The sequence below is a fragment of the Felis catus genome, chromosome A1 (assembly GCF_018350175.1).
Source record: "Felis catus isolate Fca126 chromosome A1, F.catus_Fca126_mat1.0, whole genome shotgun sequence".
Classification (NCBI taxonomy): domain Eukaryota; kingdom Metazoa; phylum Chordata; class Mammalia; order Carnivora; family Felidae; genus Felis; species Felis catus.
Window position 1 is genome coordinate 14,662,932 of NC_058368.1, and position 17,441 is coordinate 14,680,372.

Genomic DNA, 17,441 nt, shown 5'->3' on the forward strand with positions numbered 1-17,441 from the left:
AGGATGCAGCTGTTGGGGCATTAATCTCAGGAACCCTTTCCCTTGCTCGCCCTCACTCTGTAGGGACTGAGCTACGATTTGCTCGCCACTTTGGACATGTTTTGCTTGCTAGTAAAATTAAACTGGCAAATCGATTGAGATAGTCACCTTCCTCGTTTCATTCGGCTTTCTGTCATGCTTATTATGATTCTGTTTTGTTCTGCTTTCATATCCGTTTGGGGTCTCGCCAAATCTGGATATATGACACGGTATTGCCCTATTGAAATGGCAAAAGGTTGCCTCATGGAATGAAACCTAGTAGCCTTCTAAGCTACTTCCTAGGTGTGACTCTTCAGTGTTCTTTCCTTCCTGCCCCAGGCAGAACTGCCCGGATGCTTCTCCACCACCTTTCTTAAACACAGGCTCCTCTTGCTGGTCTGTTCTTAGTGGAATCCCAAATTGTCCCTGCTCTCTAGAATGGGTTTCTGATGGCCTCCCACTGGAGGGTTAAAATTACAGCCACTTGCTGAGCTCAGGCTTCTAGAGGACAAAATCCACGTGCTCCCTCTGCCCTACAGACCCTGATATTCTCATAAGAGAAGCTAAACTGATCTGCCGTCTTGTTTTCCCTTCATCATACTAGTAACCCAAAGCACAACCACAGCCATAATTAACCTTAAGAAAACCTATGGAAATGTAGAACTTACTAAGCAGGTAAGTTATGGGTATTTCTTTTTACTACAAAACAACTTTTTAGCTTTACTGAAAGACTTCCTCTCAGGTTGCTATAAATGGAATGCTATCCTAGAGCATCTGATATGTAATTTAATTGTCCAAACTTTAATATACTCCAAATCTTTCAAAAACATGTTTATCCTCAAAATTAAGGTTCTTCTATATTAATGGTCCCTTTATTATACAGTTCAATCATTTATTCATTGATTTAACAGACATTTATTGAGGGCCTACTATGTGCCAGACATTCCAGTAGGTGGTAGAGATACAGTTTTTCACAACCCCACCAGATGGTACCTTTTAACTTAGAAATATTTTCCCCCTAGGATGGGAGTGAAACAACTTTTTATGGAAAGGCCGAAGAGTTAATATTTCAGCCTCTGCAGGCCATACGATTCTTTGACCCAAGTATTCAACTCTACCACTGTATGGCAAACAGAGCCATAGACAATTTATAAATGAATGCGTGTGGCCTTGTTCCAATAAGACGTTCTTTACAAAAATAGGCAGTGGGCTAGACTTGGCCCAATGGCTGTAGTGTGCCAATCTCTGCCCCGGAGAGTAACATTTAAAACTTATACTTCATGAGGATTTTTGGCAACAGAGTACTTTAAGTATCACTTAATGCCACAAATGCTCATGAATAATATAAGTTACTCGGCAGTCTATCCCAATCAGAGCATCAAAAATGCTCATGGTTCTACTTTAATAGCGGATGCTTTGATCTGCAGCGAGATCGGTTTTCTCAGGCAGATCTGTCTGCTATGTTGAGTGCAAGATATTCTCCTGGAAATGAGAGGAACCCTGTGAAGCAATGTTTTCTGAGTTCCTCCTTTGGGCAGGGGTCTGTGAAGGCACGTCAGCACAGGCAGCTCATACAATCCTGGCCACAGGTTTGGGAGGTTGGTAATACTCTTCACATGTTTACAGATGGGGAAATTGAAAATCAGAGAAAAACGTGGAACGTGCCTAAGGTCACACTGCGGGAAGTGCTGTGGGCTGGATCCCAAACCAGTCCTTCCCAACAGCAAAGTCATCAACTCTCTACACGCTGTGCTGCCAATCTCTAACCAAGTTCGTTACATCTCAATTTTCAGGACTTTTTGGTTTCTCTAAGTGTCAAGTGGCTTGCATGTATTTGAGAATTGTCTGGCTTCAGCAGATGGACATTTACACTCTTTCTTAATAGAATAACAGTGTGTCAATACTTATGGATTAAGTTCTTCATGACTCTTCTTCCTACATACTTACACCAAATAAAATCTATGTCGTATCAGCAAACATCACTGGGGAACATCTGGAGTCAAAGGATGGCAGGAATAAATACGTAGGAGAGTGTAGATTTTTTTTTTTTTATCAAAAAGAGGAAAAGAGATTCTGAAGCAAGGTCAAAAATAAATATGATATTTTCGATCAATACTGAACAATCGAGGATGTCAAGAGAAGTTTAAAATCTCACTTCACCTTATACCCAATCAGTAAGTCTTGGGATGCCATGACAACTTCTCATTTTAATACTAAGTATGTTATATTTCTAAAGACAGAGAGATATTGTTGACCTCCTCTCTTAGGGGGCCTCTGAAAATAAAAAGACAAAATCTCAAACAGTGAGCACCCTGTTGGACTCGGCGAAATAACACGTATGTCTCATGCTTCCTGTGTTTGAATACCATTGGTGGGCCTACAGTCCTGCCCATCTTTTGAGCGTCTCGGCTTCACTTTTTAACATCCAGGTACAGTTGCAAAACCAAACCTCCTACTTCCCTGATCCTTTTCTCTGTCATCACAGCTTGGGTGGTTTGAAGTTTAAATCTATGCCTTCCCTACGTGTTAAACCCTCGGTTACAGAGTCTCAGGACTGGCGTGGAGTAGGGTGGTTAGTCCCTTGCTGGAACGGAGGCGTCTGCTCCTCCTTCTGCCAGTGCTCTGACACTCACTGGGGAGCACTCTCTCCACGGTGGAGGAAGGCCAAGGCAACTCGCAGCGAAACAACCTGCAATGCATGGAACTTGCGGTGGGCATTTGGCTGCTGGCGGAGGCTGGCCTGGGAGCCCTTCAGACACCATGCTGGGGTCTCCTCTCTGGCTTTCATGGGAACTCTTCTTTCAAACCTACACCAAGCAAGATGCATTTAACTGACCCCATTCCTTTTAAAAGCCGAGCATGACAGCATTTAATAGCCTTGCAAAGACTGCGCTTGGCTGCCACCGCTCTGCCTCATTACTCACTGTTTCAGGATGGTGCTTGAATCCAATATGCACATTTTAGTCACGTCATGCCTGGGAACTCAACCACCCTTTTGTCCTAGCTCACCTCCGCATTTTATCTTATCTAGCATTTTCAGCTTACGTCTTGTTTGGATATTTGTTCTGTTTAATCGGGTTACCACGTTCTGGCTGTTGCCTTGTTCTGCGTGTGGAAGATGCAGGATTCTTCTCCGTGTGTTGTTGGCCATAGCACCTGCCACAGTGACAGCTTCACTTGAGAGAGGCACAGAATGTGTATGACCACATCCCCCTTGGATAAGGACGCATTTTCAGGAGGGGACAATGTAACGAGATGTAAGTGGTTTCCAGCGGCTCACGGTAAGGCCATGAGGGAGTGGAATGGCCTCAACGGCTCATTCCTCGGGGAGTGTCCCCCCTGGACTCAAGGTGACAGGACCAAGGACTCCTGGAAAAATGGGCCAAGGAGGACACTGCTCCCCTGGTTACAGCTTGGAAGCAGCTCCCCCATTAAGAAGCAAGAGAATGAAGGAGAGAAAGAGGAAAGCGGACCCCCACCATTTCTCTACCATCACCAAAAAGCCTATTACAAAGGACATGACAATTCTGGGCACCCCGAAGAGATGCTTTTTCCAGCCCATGCCCTGATGCGAGCTGCTTTACAAAAAAGCAACCCCGACTCCCAAGTGTTATGCTCAGAGAAGTGAAAACAGCCATGAGCACTTGTAAACACAACAATTGGGAGCGGGGATGTTTGCCTCTAATGATTGTTTATGTTGGAAGTTGGCTGCCACCGTGGTTAGACAAATGCTCCTACTTCATGGAGATAAAAGGCAAGCATTTGCAATCAGTGAGGAGAGTGTGTTCGTTCTGAGGCTAAATGGCATTATAAAACTTCCTAATTAAGCATATATGCCGATGAGTTTTTAGCCTCGTTTCTCCAATTTAACTTTACATACTGGGTGTGCTGTTTACTCCAACATTAACTATAAACATTGTTGTTACTGCCCCCAGCTGGAAAACAGAGCAGTTTATGTGTGGAAGAAAAAAGAGATTATCTCCCATCTGCTCCTGCCCATTATTCAGGGATGTGTCATTTTGTCTGCTGATGGGAACCATCACTAGGATTTTAGTCAAATGGCCTTTTTATACTTGGCTACATTTATTAATTATTGTGTTTACTTGGCATTTTGCTCCCACCCCTAATCTCACAAATCCAGCAACGGAATCTCCCAGAGCTTTCTTTTTGAAATCAGATTAATTTATATGTGCAATGTGTGTTGTACCAGTATGCACAACTGTAATTAGGCATATTTGATGCCTATTTTTAATTGTATATCAACTTTACTCATATATATTTGGTGACTATGCCTGAGGTTAGGAGGCACACAATTAACAAAAAGGGCAGAGCATGGAGTGATTCCATTTATATAAAGTACAAAACCAGGCAAAGCTAATTAACGTGGATAGAGTCCAGGTCAGTGTTTACCCTTGGGGCTACGTGACCCTCCTGGAAGGGCCCTGAGGTGGAGGGGGGTAATCTCCAGAGGTGCTAGAAATGTTCTGTGCCCGACCTGGGGGCCCTTACAGGGGCGTGTTCAGTTCGTGAGAATTCATGATATGTGCACCCTTCTGAATGCAGATTATCCTTCAGTGAAAAGTAAAAGCCGGAGAGACCGTTTTCTACATTAAAAAGTCAAAAAGAAGAGTCTGCATAAAGGTAAATCCTGATTAATCCCCCCCCCCAAAAAGGTTAAAAATAAAACAGAGTTCTTTCTATACATATAAAGTTAATTTACTTAAGTAAATAAAAAGGTTGCGTGTAATCAGTCTAGAAGACACAAATAGCCTTCGACGTAAAACTGATTTTAAAACATTCATTTAAGTTTAGGTGTTTTCCTGCTTTAAACAGACTTGGAAACTATCATGACTTTAGTATACTGGATAGTTTGTCAAAGTGTGCCCTTTACTGCTTTCTTAAGCCCTTTGTTTTGAGTGTAGAAGTAAAAATTAGGAATAATTACTTGGGAGTTAAAATTACATATTGTGTGTGTGTATATCTTATATCTATATCTATATCTATATCTATATCTATATCTATATCTATATCTATCTATCTATCTAGATAGATATACACACACACATATATTTCTTGTTTTCTAAAATTTAGTAGTCTAATGCATGAAAAAAACATCAGGTAGCTACATTTCTGCAGATAGACTCCATCACTTGATGGAAACAAATACCAAAACCCCTGGAATTTTTCCTAGCAAACACTAAGATGTGGAGCTTTACCTGGAGATCATTTCAGAAACATCGAGATGGAGGAGAAAAGTTCCCTGGGACTTCTCAGAGTAAATTTTCCAAATCATCAAAAACCATCCTGCCTGTGGATAACTTAAAGAGACACAAACAATGCCCCTTGAAGGAAATGCCAGGGCAGTTGACTAGAATAGAAAATGATTGGATAGAATTCTTAGCCCAGTTTAAAAAAAAACAAAAATCGATACCTCCCATACACAGTCCCTTTGCTTCTGCAGATAAGCCGGCTAAGTAATCTGACAGTTACAAAATATTGAAAAATAAATTCATGCAATAGCTAGTACATAAAGGGATTTCCAGGGGGAGAGAGGTAACAATAAAACGAAAACAAAACAAAACAAAAAGGTGGAGAATTTGAAAACACAAGCTTACCAACACACACAATGCATTCTATAGCTCATTGTACTTGGAGAAGCTTCTACTACTAACGTGTAAATGCATTGTTTCATCCATCTAATAAGGTCAAGGTTGGGCTTGATGACTTTAAAATGACAGTATATACTTCTATAGAACGTACACTAAGGCACTATTGTTCTTCCATTTGTTAAGGGACAGAAGAGCACCGGTAATCATTGTTTTAATTAGCAACATCAGGAAAAGGCTTTGGCATTAACACTAAATATACTGTCCTTTTAACTGTAAGGAAAATTGATACTGAGCATGTGCAATGGAAAGAAAGCTGGCAAATGTCAGTGTGAATAATGGGTGAAAAAAAGGAATGAGGGGGTGTGGCATCTCAATCAAGATTAAAATGAAACTGATAAAGCAGCATATGGACTGGATAACAAATCAAAAGCATGTTTATCCACTGAAGGAACTGGTTAATGGAGACTGCCAGCACGTTGCCATGGAAACACTGACTGTTGAGCTGCACCATCTCATACCTTATCCAATACATTCCTGGTTGCTGGTAGTAGTCCAAAGACCCTGATCTCTTGATGGTAAACCCGTGGTCCAGCTGAGCAGAGAGAAATGGGGGCAACTCAGTGGATCGACATTGTGCTAAAGAATTAACGACTCCAGACCAAGCTCTTCTTCATTGACTATATATTCATATATAGTTACGATGCCTCTTCTGCAGGGTAACTAGCTAATACCCTAAATCTGCACCTTGAAAATAAAAAGGCAAGAAAAAACACTAATCCCTCATGAATATCTCGGAGGCCAATTTGTTAGAATAGATCTAATTTGTCAGACAAGGTTTTGAATGCACATTTAATAATGTCCTCTCAATTTCAAAAGATATAAACACCTCTTCATATGCCATAGAATGGAAAATGCTTCACAATTAAATGAAGTACTGAAATCAGTTTTAGCCACCTAGGAGAAAGCAGATCAGACCCCCTCCTCCCCATCTTACCCCATCAGGCTTAAATTTGAGGGCTTCGTAAATATGAAATAAAAGATGACAGGAACCCTCACAAATCACAGCGATTTGGAATTCTTTCTTGAAGAGTTAATCTTCGAAAGCAGAACTACTCTTAAAGGTGAATCTTAATTACATTTCTGAACTAAAAAGATATAATATAAAACAGTAAGTTTTCTCTATGAAAATACAGAAAATAAAATGAAATGAAAAATAGTTTTCAGTGTATATTAAAAATGCATATGTACAGTCAAGAGCTTAAGATTAACCAAAGGTACAATAAATAGAAGACAGGATAAGGTCTCAAAGTTGTTCATCCTGGAATAAGATGTTAGGCTTTGGCTACCTAGGAATAAAAGGTTCAATCCCCAAACTTGAAAACAATACCCATGCGGTACACCCACTCGCCCATTCTGCCCACGAGAGGAGGCAACACGCACACCTTTCTTTAGAGAGAAGCCCGAGAGTGCTGTGCTGACAGTTTCTACTTCTGAATTCACAAAGGCATGGCAAAAACAGGCTGGGGCACCAGACGTTTAAACTAAAAACTGCTTGGAGGACTGGGGGTTCTGATTATAAACTAGGCTCTCTGGGTGTTCGTGGAACAATGATGTGAGATTTTAATCTTTAAAAAAGGTGCGTTTCGTTTCATTTAAGAAAAAAAAAAAAGAATCCAAGTACCCTTGCCTCAGGGAGTCATATGAAGTCCTGCACTTCTGTTTTAGTCCACGGAGTTGGCTACTCGGTAACTAGTCCTCTGTTGCCATCTACAGGCCAAGTGTCCCATAACAGGACACACATTGGAAGGCGTTAGTGCCACGGGCTCTCACTGTACGACTCGGCTTCCCAAAATCACAATTATTTGCACACTGATTAGTATGGATTTGTTCAATTAGACTGAAATGCTCTATTTGCATGAGCAAAATGCAAAGGAAGAACTTTAAAGCATTAGGAAAATTATCGGTTAAAATAATAAACAGAATTAAATGAGGAAAAATAAATTGGAACTGACATCTTAGTCATCGGTTCTTCATCAAGCTGAGCAAATCTAATAATGCCTCCCTCCCTCCCTCAGCTCCCAAGAAGTCCACCGTTAAAATGTCATCTCTAATTCCATTTTATGTCTATAAATTGCATTTTAATAACCTTTTGTTTCCCTTTCTCTGTTCTGTTGTGTGTGTGTGAGTGTGTGTGTGTGTGTGTGTGTGTGCGCGTTTTAATCCCCCAACTACTGAGAAAGGTAGTAAAGGGACAATGGAGTCTTTCTGAGAAGGCAGAGTGCTGCATTTACAAGGGTAGCAATGGGTTTCCACCTAATCACGTCACCTGACCTCAATGTCAGACACCCTTTCTCCTTTTAGAAGGGTCGGGTGATCGCCATGGGCCTCCAGCTGGTAATTACTCTCCTGGCCAACTTGAGGACCTCTTGCAACCTTAATATAAAGTTATCATTTGCCCTTTCTTTGGTCTTAATAATGCAGGGGGTGGGAAGCAGAGAAGAAAAAAAAATGACAACAGGAACAAAAAACACTGAGGTTCAGAACCACGAGTGCATGTTAAACTATGCTCGTGTCATAAATTACATCTGAGACTAGATCCTGTTTGTTATGACAGGATGCTCTTTTTCCTTTGTCACTTTGGGAAAGAAAAAGTGTCATGAATTCCTTTATAAGCATTGCTGATCTCCAGTGGGTAGATTTCTAACTAAGGAAAGAGGAGTGCCAGTTAAAGATTAATGTTTTAATTGTTGATTTCCTGAAAATATAAGCTGACTGATACTACATTCTAAATACCTTTTGTTTTTCATTTTAAAGGGTGTGTGTAATTTCCAAACAATCGGTCCCATAGAGGCAGTTTAAAATTAAAATACATTATTTTATAGCCTCTGGGGAGAGCACACGTGCCCATGGGAAAAAATTCTGTCTGAACGAAATGTATGCTGCAATCAGTTTTTCTTATCTATCAATAGAAGCCATTTATATTATATTAATTATAGGAATTTTTCATATAGGTGAATTAATAATCATATTGCATTATTAAATTGTTGAATGGTGTTTATAGGATGCACCATTTATGAAGGATATTCCTCCTACCTCCCACTTATAGTCTGCCTCAGAGCAGAATATCATTCTTTGGCAGTTATGCCATAGTTTGAATTGGAATACAGTTGACTCTTGAACAATGAGGGTAGGGATGCTGACCCCCAGCACAGTCAAAAATCCATGTATAACTTTTGAGTCCCCCAAATTTAACTACTAAAAGACTACTGGAGACTGGAAGCCTTACTGATAACAGGAAATTAACACATATTTTGTATATATATTACACACTGTGTAAATAAAGTAAGCTGGAGGGAAGAAAATGTCATTAAGAAAATCGTAAGAGAAAATACACTTACAGTCCTGTATATATTTATTTAAAAACACCCACATCTAAGCGGACCCATACAGCTCAAACCCGTGTTGTTCAAGGGTCAACAGTATTATTTAATGTCAGGGCTCCTTTTTCTTGTGCTAGTCCCCTGAGACTTAGTCTTTGCCCTGTGAGAACGGGAAAACTGCTGTGGAGTGTAAATGACTTATCCAATGCTATTCTGAAAGTTAATCACAAAGGCAGCCAAACTGGCCAATTTCTAATCCCTAGCCCCGCCCTGCCTCCCTCGACCTCCCCCAGGTTTTAATGGAGGGTGTGGACATTTTTGAGAGAAAAGCACTCTGCGGGGGGCACAGAAATGTATACATCAGGGCAGGCCAGCTACTCCTCAAACAACACCTGAAATTTACAGTTGTGCTCTCTCTCTCTCATGCTTGAAATATTAACAATGCTGATTAACATGTGAATTGTGCCTTAGAGTGGACAAGGCACTTTCCCAGATATTTCTCCAAACAGCTCATTGTTTTGAGCCTGAGTTAAGTTGATGCTTTTTTTAGATTTGTAGTGAATAAAGAAGATTCAATAAGCACACAACTAATGTGTACACGCAGCCATACACAGTCCATTTTACAATTTATATTACTAGTTTGTATAGTTTCCATGGAAATGTTAGTGATGAACTGAGAAACTGATATGGAATTGTATTCAAAATGGTCCAATCATGATATTTAGGGGGAAAAATTCCATAGCCCTTGATCTTCAAATACTAAGTTAGAGTTTTTTGAGATCTACTTAGATAAAGTTTTAATAAACTCCGATGGATTAGGTTTCAGAATTTATCCCAATTTGATTAAAGTAGGATTTCTCCTCAAATCTGTGTTGTCTATCCACTGGAAAATTGCCCTGAAGTTCCTGCCCTTAGTCATTGTAAGACTCCCAGAATACCGTGAACAAACCATTATTGAGCAACCAAGGCAAACTTAACCAAAGACTAATCAAAATAAAAGACCAAGAAAAACGAAAACAAAAAACAAAGTGACGAAGGTGGAAAGGCACCCTTTCTAGCAGCCATAAGCCCTCAGTGGGAGCAGAAAACCAGTCCTTTTCATGGACAAGCGTGCTGGCAGTCCATTCCAAAAGCAAGTTGTGGAGTCAAACATTTTGGAATAGACTTCTATCTGGAATGAATGATGAAAACAGAGTATAGAAGGTCTGGTTTAGTGGAGAATCGCCATGAGATTGTTACTTCCAAAAATTACTGACCGAATATTAGCTGACAACAAAGAACACCCACATCTATAGAGACACGAAGGACAGTGCACTTGTACGTTGCATTTCCTTAGAACGAACTCGAGAGAGAGGGCAAGGAGAATAACTTGGAATTTTAAACTCTCGGCAGCACTGGGAAGCATCTGCAAGAGTCTGCGTTCTATTTAGCACCGTGAGTGGGCTTGTGAGCCAGTTACTCACATGTAGCTCACTGTGGAAAGGGTTCAACCAAAAAACACGAAATGCAAACGGTACGAGAACGTGTATGCATACATTTGTGCCATCTGCAAATTCTGGAAGCTCATATCAAATATTTAGTAACCCGGATCTGGGACTGATTGTACTGAGTGTGTCACTTATCCGTCTTTAGTTTATCTGGGGCTCTAGTGGAGCCAAAAAAGAAACAAAGAAAGGAAATAAAGACACCCGAAGAAGTGGTAAAACAGTACCGTTCATGAGCAATAAAGTACTGTTCAATAGCATATATGCTTTTTAAAATTCGACATTGTAGTGTGTAAGTTCTTTGTTTAGAAAAGAAAAACCAGCTCAAGCGATTTCACATTGAGTATGCTGTTAAAATTTACATACTCTGAAAAAAGAGGAAATTATTAAAAACTCAAGTAATCTGGGACCTGAATATATTTACTCTAGAATATGACACCAGGAAGTATGAGGTTTCATTATTTCTCTGCCCAATTTAATCTTTGCCTAGAGCTGCTATCAAATTGCATAAAGTGTATGTCTGCATGTATAGAACAGAAAAAAAAAAATCCTTGTGCAGCCACATCAATAAAATGGTAAATGGTAAAAGACTTTCAACTTTAAAAACAAATTTCTAAGGAGCAAGACTCCGTTATTTCTTTGGGTGTTCACAGCAGTTCAGTTTCACTGAAAATCGTGCTGCGCAAGCCTTCTGCTATGTTTTGGCTTTCCTTTGGGTCTCGTACAAAGATCTATAGTGTTCCGATCTCTCTCTGCAGTGTTGTCTCTCCCGGCTTCCCTCTCCCTCCAGGTCCTGGCAAAAGGACACTGTGAACTCTTTTTCTCAGAGTCCCAAAGTTTGCATTGGCACAGAGTTCACGGTGGGGGAGGTTTTCTCCTTTAAAAAATAAATCATGAAATTAATATGTACCGCGAGACACCCTGGAGGTGTTGGATAATGATGTGACTCCTAGGGAAACGTTCGGCGAAAACACATAATGTATATAAGCCCCGAGCCTCCCCCAGTGCATTCAATGGTCGAGCTGTCTAAAGAAATGACCCACTCTGCTGTCTCTGGGTGGACTCTCCTGAGTAATGCCTGTCTCTTAGGTGGATTGCTTTTACAAAGTTATAGGTGGATATTTCAGATGCTTACTGCTATGACAGAAACTCCAGCTGCGGTGCTATTCGGCTTGGGGCCTGTGTTGAAATGCTTCTTTATCTTTCCAGCTACTGACAGCTGATGTTCATTTTCTGGGAGGCCGTCATCCTGGGGAAAAAAAAAAAAAGAAATGAAGAAAAGAAGAAAAAGAAAAAAAATGAGATAGATGGAAAATGAGGCCAAGATCTTCCAGTAGCAGGCGGTGATCTTAGAATTTGTAAGATTTCAGAAATAAACTAACCAATGTCTTCTCATTAAACACGGTTGTTGGAAGTACTGCTCTGAGGTCTCACTCATTTCCACATCTGCCCGAAAATCAATTTGCCGTGTCATTCTGTCCCTAAATAAAAAGTTTTTATTTCTGTGTTTGGTTTCTAATAAAATTGATTTCAGCCATGACCCTAGGGACATATGTCAAAAAGCAAGTTAAATCTGAACAACCCTCCCCCACCCCAAATCAATGTAAACATCTTCTTTTTTTTTTTTTTCTGAACCAAGAGTTTTATCCTTTTAGCCCATCATTCAGGCCCCAAAATGAAAAAACTGACAGTCTTGGGCTCATGCAAGGGCCCGTAAATAAACTCAGCCTGGTTCCACAGCTACTCAATCGACCATTCTATAATCCCAGACAATCTTCCAGGCAAAAAGTTCTTCCTTGAGTTTTAAATCCTCCTTACTGCCTTCAAATCATCTGTTATTTTGACATACTTCACATTGGAGCTCATTTTAACGAAGGCTTCTGCTCTCTGCCGGAGCTGTCTATGATGGAGGCTAGACAGATTGCTCCCTTTTGCTAAATACTGTTAGGATAACAATAACCAGAGCCATAAGTATGTGCCACCACTTACTAGCTCATGTTGAAAAGGCTGCCCAATCCTCGAAGACAGAGACTGTGTTTTGTTCACTACAGAACCCTCGGGTCTCAGCAAAGTGCTTTGGCACATGGTAGATGCTTACTACATATTTGTGGAATAAATGAATGAATGGATAATAAAGTGTTTGTTACTATCTGTTAAAACCAAATTCCTGGCAAGACTTCAAGGCCATTCATCATTTCCTTCTCTCTTTCCTTTCCGTCATTTTGCATGTTATTTCTTGGCTCCACCCAGGAAAATAAATTGCTGCTTCCCTGGCATAACATGCTTGCCCTTTCACATAACCTAGTCTCTCCTGCTTTCAGTACTTGGCTATTCATTTATTTAGTAGCAGCTGCACGTCTACAGTGGACCAGGTACTACGGTGGCAAGAGGTGGGGGAAGATGGGGAGCAAACATAGGCATGGGTTTTGTTCTTATGGGCCTGACGGCCTCTCTGTTTCTTCAAAACATGGGTCCACATCACCTGTTCCAAAACATTTTTCCCCTACTAAGCAAAATTCATTATATTGGTTCTTCTGTAAACTCCTAATGCTTTTTCATTATATATATATTTGCACTATTTACATTCTTCTGATGTTAGGTGATTTTGTATGTACACGTGTAATTAACATATATAGTTTATATATATATGATATATAATCAACTCTGAACTCCTGTCCCTTTTGTACCACATCGTCCATATCTTCTATAATCTTTTATATTAGCACTGGTTCAGTTCCCTGCTCACAGTGGATAGCCAATTTATGATATTCTTGGACAGATTTATTAATGGCTAGAAGAAAGAACCATTATTATGCTTATTAAGTCACATCAGAAACCAAATCTCAAGGAAGGATGCTTTGCAGTGATTGCAGAGTAAATTCAAAAAGTTTTTTTAAAAATCGACACTCTGAAAAGAGTCAGGAATAAAGTGAAGGTCAATTAGGGTAACAGTGGGATAATATTTGGGAAGGGAAGAGAAACAGGGACATATGAAGTACTTCCTCTGTCCGGGGCTATGCCAGGGATGGCAGGGGGTGGGAGAAAAATGATCTGTGCCCACCAGAACCTTGAGGGCTGAGAGACAAAGTAGGCACACACAATGTCAAATAATAAAGCAGATCAAGAAGATAAGAAAGAGCTGTCAGGAGGCATGTAGCCTCATGGCTCAGCTAGAAACACGGAAGGAGTTCAGAGGAGAGAGGACATATTTTCAGTTGTGAACAGAGAAGACTTCAAGAGGAATATGGGCTCCAGCCTGGTCCTTAACGAGGGGGAGCGATTTATGGGTAGAGAGGAGGAAATCAATGTTTTGGTGTACAGATGTGAGTGAGTGGGACTCACTCAGTGTGAGTCTCATTGCCAAACAGTGAGTTAAGCAGTTTATCTCTAGTTAAGAGTATGTAGGAGAATAATGATGGAGAAAGCTGAAAAAAAAAATCAAAACAAAACAAAACCAAAAACAGACTGGCCACACATGACTATGAGAAATACCTGGAAATGGAAGATTTAATCTCTTTCAGGAATAAAAGCAATGCTTTTTAATAAGAGGGGTGTAAGGGTAGGAGGCAGAGAGGACTAATGGCCCTTTACTCACATAGATTTAGAATTATGCAACCCAGAGGTTTAAACACAAGGGTGAATTCAATGGTGTATGTGAAACACTTTTTTAATGGTGGAGGAAACAAGAGGCCACTGAATCTAAGTTAGAATTCTGGGAGCATTTAAACATTTGATGAGGGATGAAATGATTAGTGTCATGTATTAGTGTCATGCATTTGGCATAGGTTGGGGCTCTGCCTGAGTGAAAGGGAGCAGCCTGACAGAAGGGGTCCCCCCCAAGATTATACATGTACGCGTAATCATCTCTTAATAGATTTCCAGGCTAGCTGAGTCAAAGTGATTTGTATGCATTTTAGATTAAAAGCGAATTTGAAAAACTTAATCGGGAAGTAGGCTGAAGGAAGGTTTTTGTCTTTAGGACTCCCCCCCCCCCCCCCCCGCCAAAAAAAAAGACACCTTGAGCATATCTGGAGTCTCAGGATCAGAAGTTGCTGAAAAGGAAGAGCCGGAAGACAGGAGAAAGGGGCTAATCAGGGTGAGGGGAAGGGATGGAAGGGAAATGAAGCAGTCTGCCCTGGGGAAATGCAAGTTTACCTCTTTCTCTGAGGTAAGGTGAAGGAAGGAGAGAGTGTGGCCCATTTGGAGGTGGAAGGGAGCGAAGATAAAAGAGAAAGCCAGGAAGAAGAAGGTGACACAAGTGTTAACTGCTATGTGGCCCTGGGTGAGGGGTTTACATACACTGTCCCCTTAATCCTCAGATTATCCTCTATGACAGGCATTATCCGTCCCATTTTGAAGATGAGCAAACTGAGGCTCAGCAAAGGTTAACTAATTTGCTCAAGGTCACATAGCTACAAAGTAGTTGAGTCAGGACTGAACCAAGTCTGAAAGTATTCTTTCCATGACACCACATTGTATCCATCCAGGGCATTCGTTAGCACGGCATCAGTTACAAAAGGGCTCCCTCAGGGTTAAGTGGAAGGATCCCAACTTTTCCATGATGAAAATGGCGCAATGGCAAGGAGAAAGAAGGATTCAATTGGAGACTGAAAAAAAACCAGAGAATACCTGGACAGGCCTCAGTGGAACCTGGGATGGCATCTGGATGAAGGTCAGTAAAAGGAATAGTGAGCACTTCAGGGAGCCCAGTGGAATGCAGTTGACTTTTATGTCAAGGAGAGACTAGATGTCTACTATCCAGAGCCGGGCTCTCCAATCCTATGTGAAGCAGGTGGCGCTCTAAGGCCTGACTGACACCGGATGACACAAAGTTGCAGAGGGTCCCAGTGTGGTCCTGTGATCCACACAGGCTGTGGTTAACAGGCTGGGTGGGATTATAGAGACAACACACGGTAGGGATTCCACAGGAGTGGCCCCTTTCCGACTTCCTGAGGGAGAGGTATTCCTGCCATCTCCTCACTTCCTCACCGGGGCCATTGTAGCCTGAAATTTCCTTTACCTGGCTTTTTTCCCTCTGCCAGTTCCTGAGCTCAGAGTTTGCTTTCTCACCACCCTCAGCATGGACTTCGTTATCATTTCCCGGCTCTGTCCTGGTCCTAATCTCCTGTCAAGACTCCTAGCAACTCTTTTAGATGTTGGGTCCTGGGGGTTCAGGCCTCCAGCTTCAAATTCTCGTGAAGCTTTCAGCTTCCCTTGGGTTATTAGTGCACGCTGAAGCAATGAAAGTCCCGAAACAACCCTCACACGTTGTCAGAGATGCTTCTGACTTCATAAATCTTAAAACATTTCAGGTTTTTTTTCCCCAATGAAATAAAGAGTCTCAGCTAGAGAATGTGGGGAGGGAGCGTGCACACACACACACACACACACACACCTCACATCAACTGAAAGTCTGCAGAGTTTTATATCAATTTTGAAGGCTTTGAGCATAATTGGATTAAAAGACATAAACAACTGACTTTGCAGGCCCCTAATCTGTACCTGAGGCATACGGATTGATGATGGAGATTTAGTTAACTTACTGTCTTGCATCAATAAAATAAATAGGGCCATTAAAAACATACATTTTTATATATACATCTTTATCGCCGTTATTCTGAATAGACTGTGTGCCAAAAATGTGCTATGAATTTTCGAAACGTGACAAACCTGGCAGTGTGTTACAAATAGTTATAGTATTATTACCATACGTTCTGGTATGTAGTTTCTGGGAGTAGTTTCTGAAGTTTGACACGGGCTGGTTGTGGTTTGAGGTTAGTGGTTTTTGATTTAGAAATTCCCATCCACCACGTGGCAGAGCATTGCAGCTGACAAGAACAAAATTAGTTTGCAAAATGGAAAATGAACTCTCACAGCTGTCTGTAGGAGACCTAGCCTCCTGGTCTCCATTTCTCCAGCGGATGTTGGGGAGCAGCTGCGAGGAGGGGTGTGGGGGCTTGGATGTGAAGTCACTCGGCGGAGTAAATTCCCCTCTTTCCTCAGGGAAACCATTCCAGGGGTCATGCTTTAGAAAACCCTCCTCCCCTCGTGGGTTTTTGCTTTTGACTCGTGGATCTGGTTTTCAGTCAATTCATTACCAGGCTCTATTATTAATAATATCTGTGAATTTATGAGAAGGCATGGCAGTCGTGAGCAGTTTACTACCAGAATATCCCTATTTAGTTTTAAGTCATCTCTCAAGTACATTAGAGCACTCTTCAATAGCAGCTTCATTTGGCATCCCAGGGCTTGGCCTCTTGATTCTTGTTAACCGTCTCCAGCTGTACGGCACCCAGGACCTTTGACTCTCTCCAGCTTGGCCCTATACATCCCCTATGTCTACAATTCGCACTGCACTTGAGGAGAAAATGTGAAGTAAATTAAGATGTAGCTTGGAGAAAGGGCAGGATAAGATGCCTAAATGGAAACTTGAATTCCAGGTCATCATTTGTAATTCATGAATATAAATAGGTGGTTTTATTTATTATTACAGTATCACTAGGGGTTCTCTTAATTTCTAACAAATTCTGCCAGCACAAGATGAATGCGTGTAAATTTTTGTGTGGGGAGAGCTGCTTTTAATTAGCATGGAATATCGTGGTAGATTATCCAGGCTCTTGATTTTTCTTCTTCCTCTTTTTCTTCATTCTTTTTGGATAGCTTGGCTTAGTAGTATCTTTTCAAAAGAGGAGGTACGCAAGAAAAAGGAAGTTAAATAAAATTGAAAGGCCAGGAAGGTGATAGGAAGTCTTGAATTGGCTAAATAATGACCCTTGACTTAATTAGACCAGTACTTTGCACCAGGACAGAGGTTCTGAATCTTGGGAACTCTTAAAATTCCTGATGCCTTCCCAGATGCCCATGTAGACCAATTCAGAACCTTCAAAGGCAAAATCCAGGCATCAGACCTTGTGCTAGAAACTCCACCGAGCTTCATGCTAGAGATTTCT

General features: G+C 41.1%; 1 protein-coding gene across 6 annotated transcripts in view; it reads right to left on the reverse strand.

Annotated features, from left to right (window-relative positions):
• Positions 1-17,441, reverse strand: part of DCLK1 (doublecortin like kinase 1) — a 347,248-nt gene that overhangs the window by 12,597 nt on the left and 317,210 nt on the right. For 3 of the 6 annotated variants that reach the window (XM_023250802.2, XM_023250793.2, XM_011286192.4), the window contains 2 exons: positions 11,627-11,740; positions 6,146-6,219 (listed from right to left, as the gene is read on the reverse strand). In XM_023250802.2, the coding sequence (XP_023106570.1) occupies positions 6,146-6,219; positions 11,627-11,740 (188 nt within the window). The remainder of the gene's footprint in view (positions 1-6,145; positions 6,220-11,626; positions 11,741-17,441) is intronic. The other 3 variants (XM_023250785.2, XM_023250781.2, XM_011286161.4) reach the window with 1 other exon arrangement.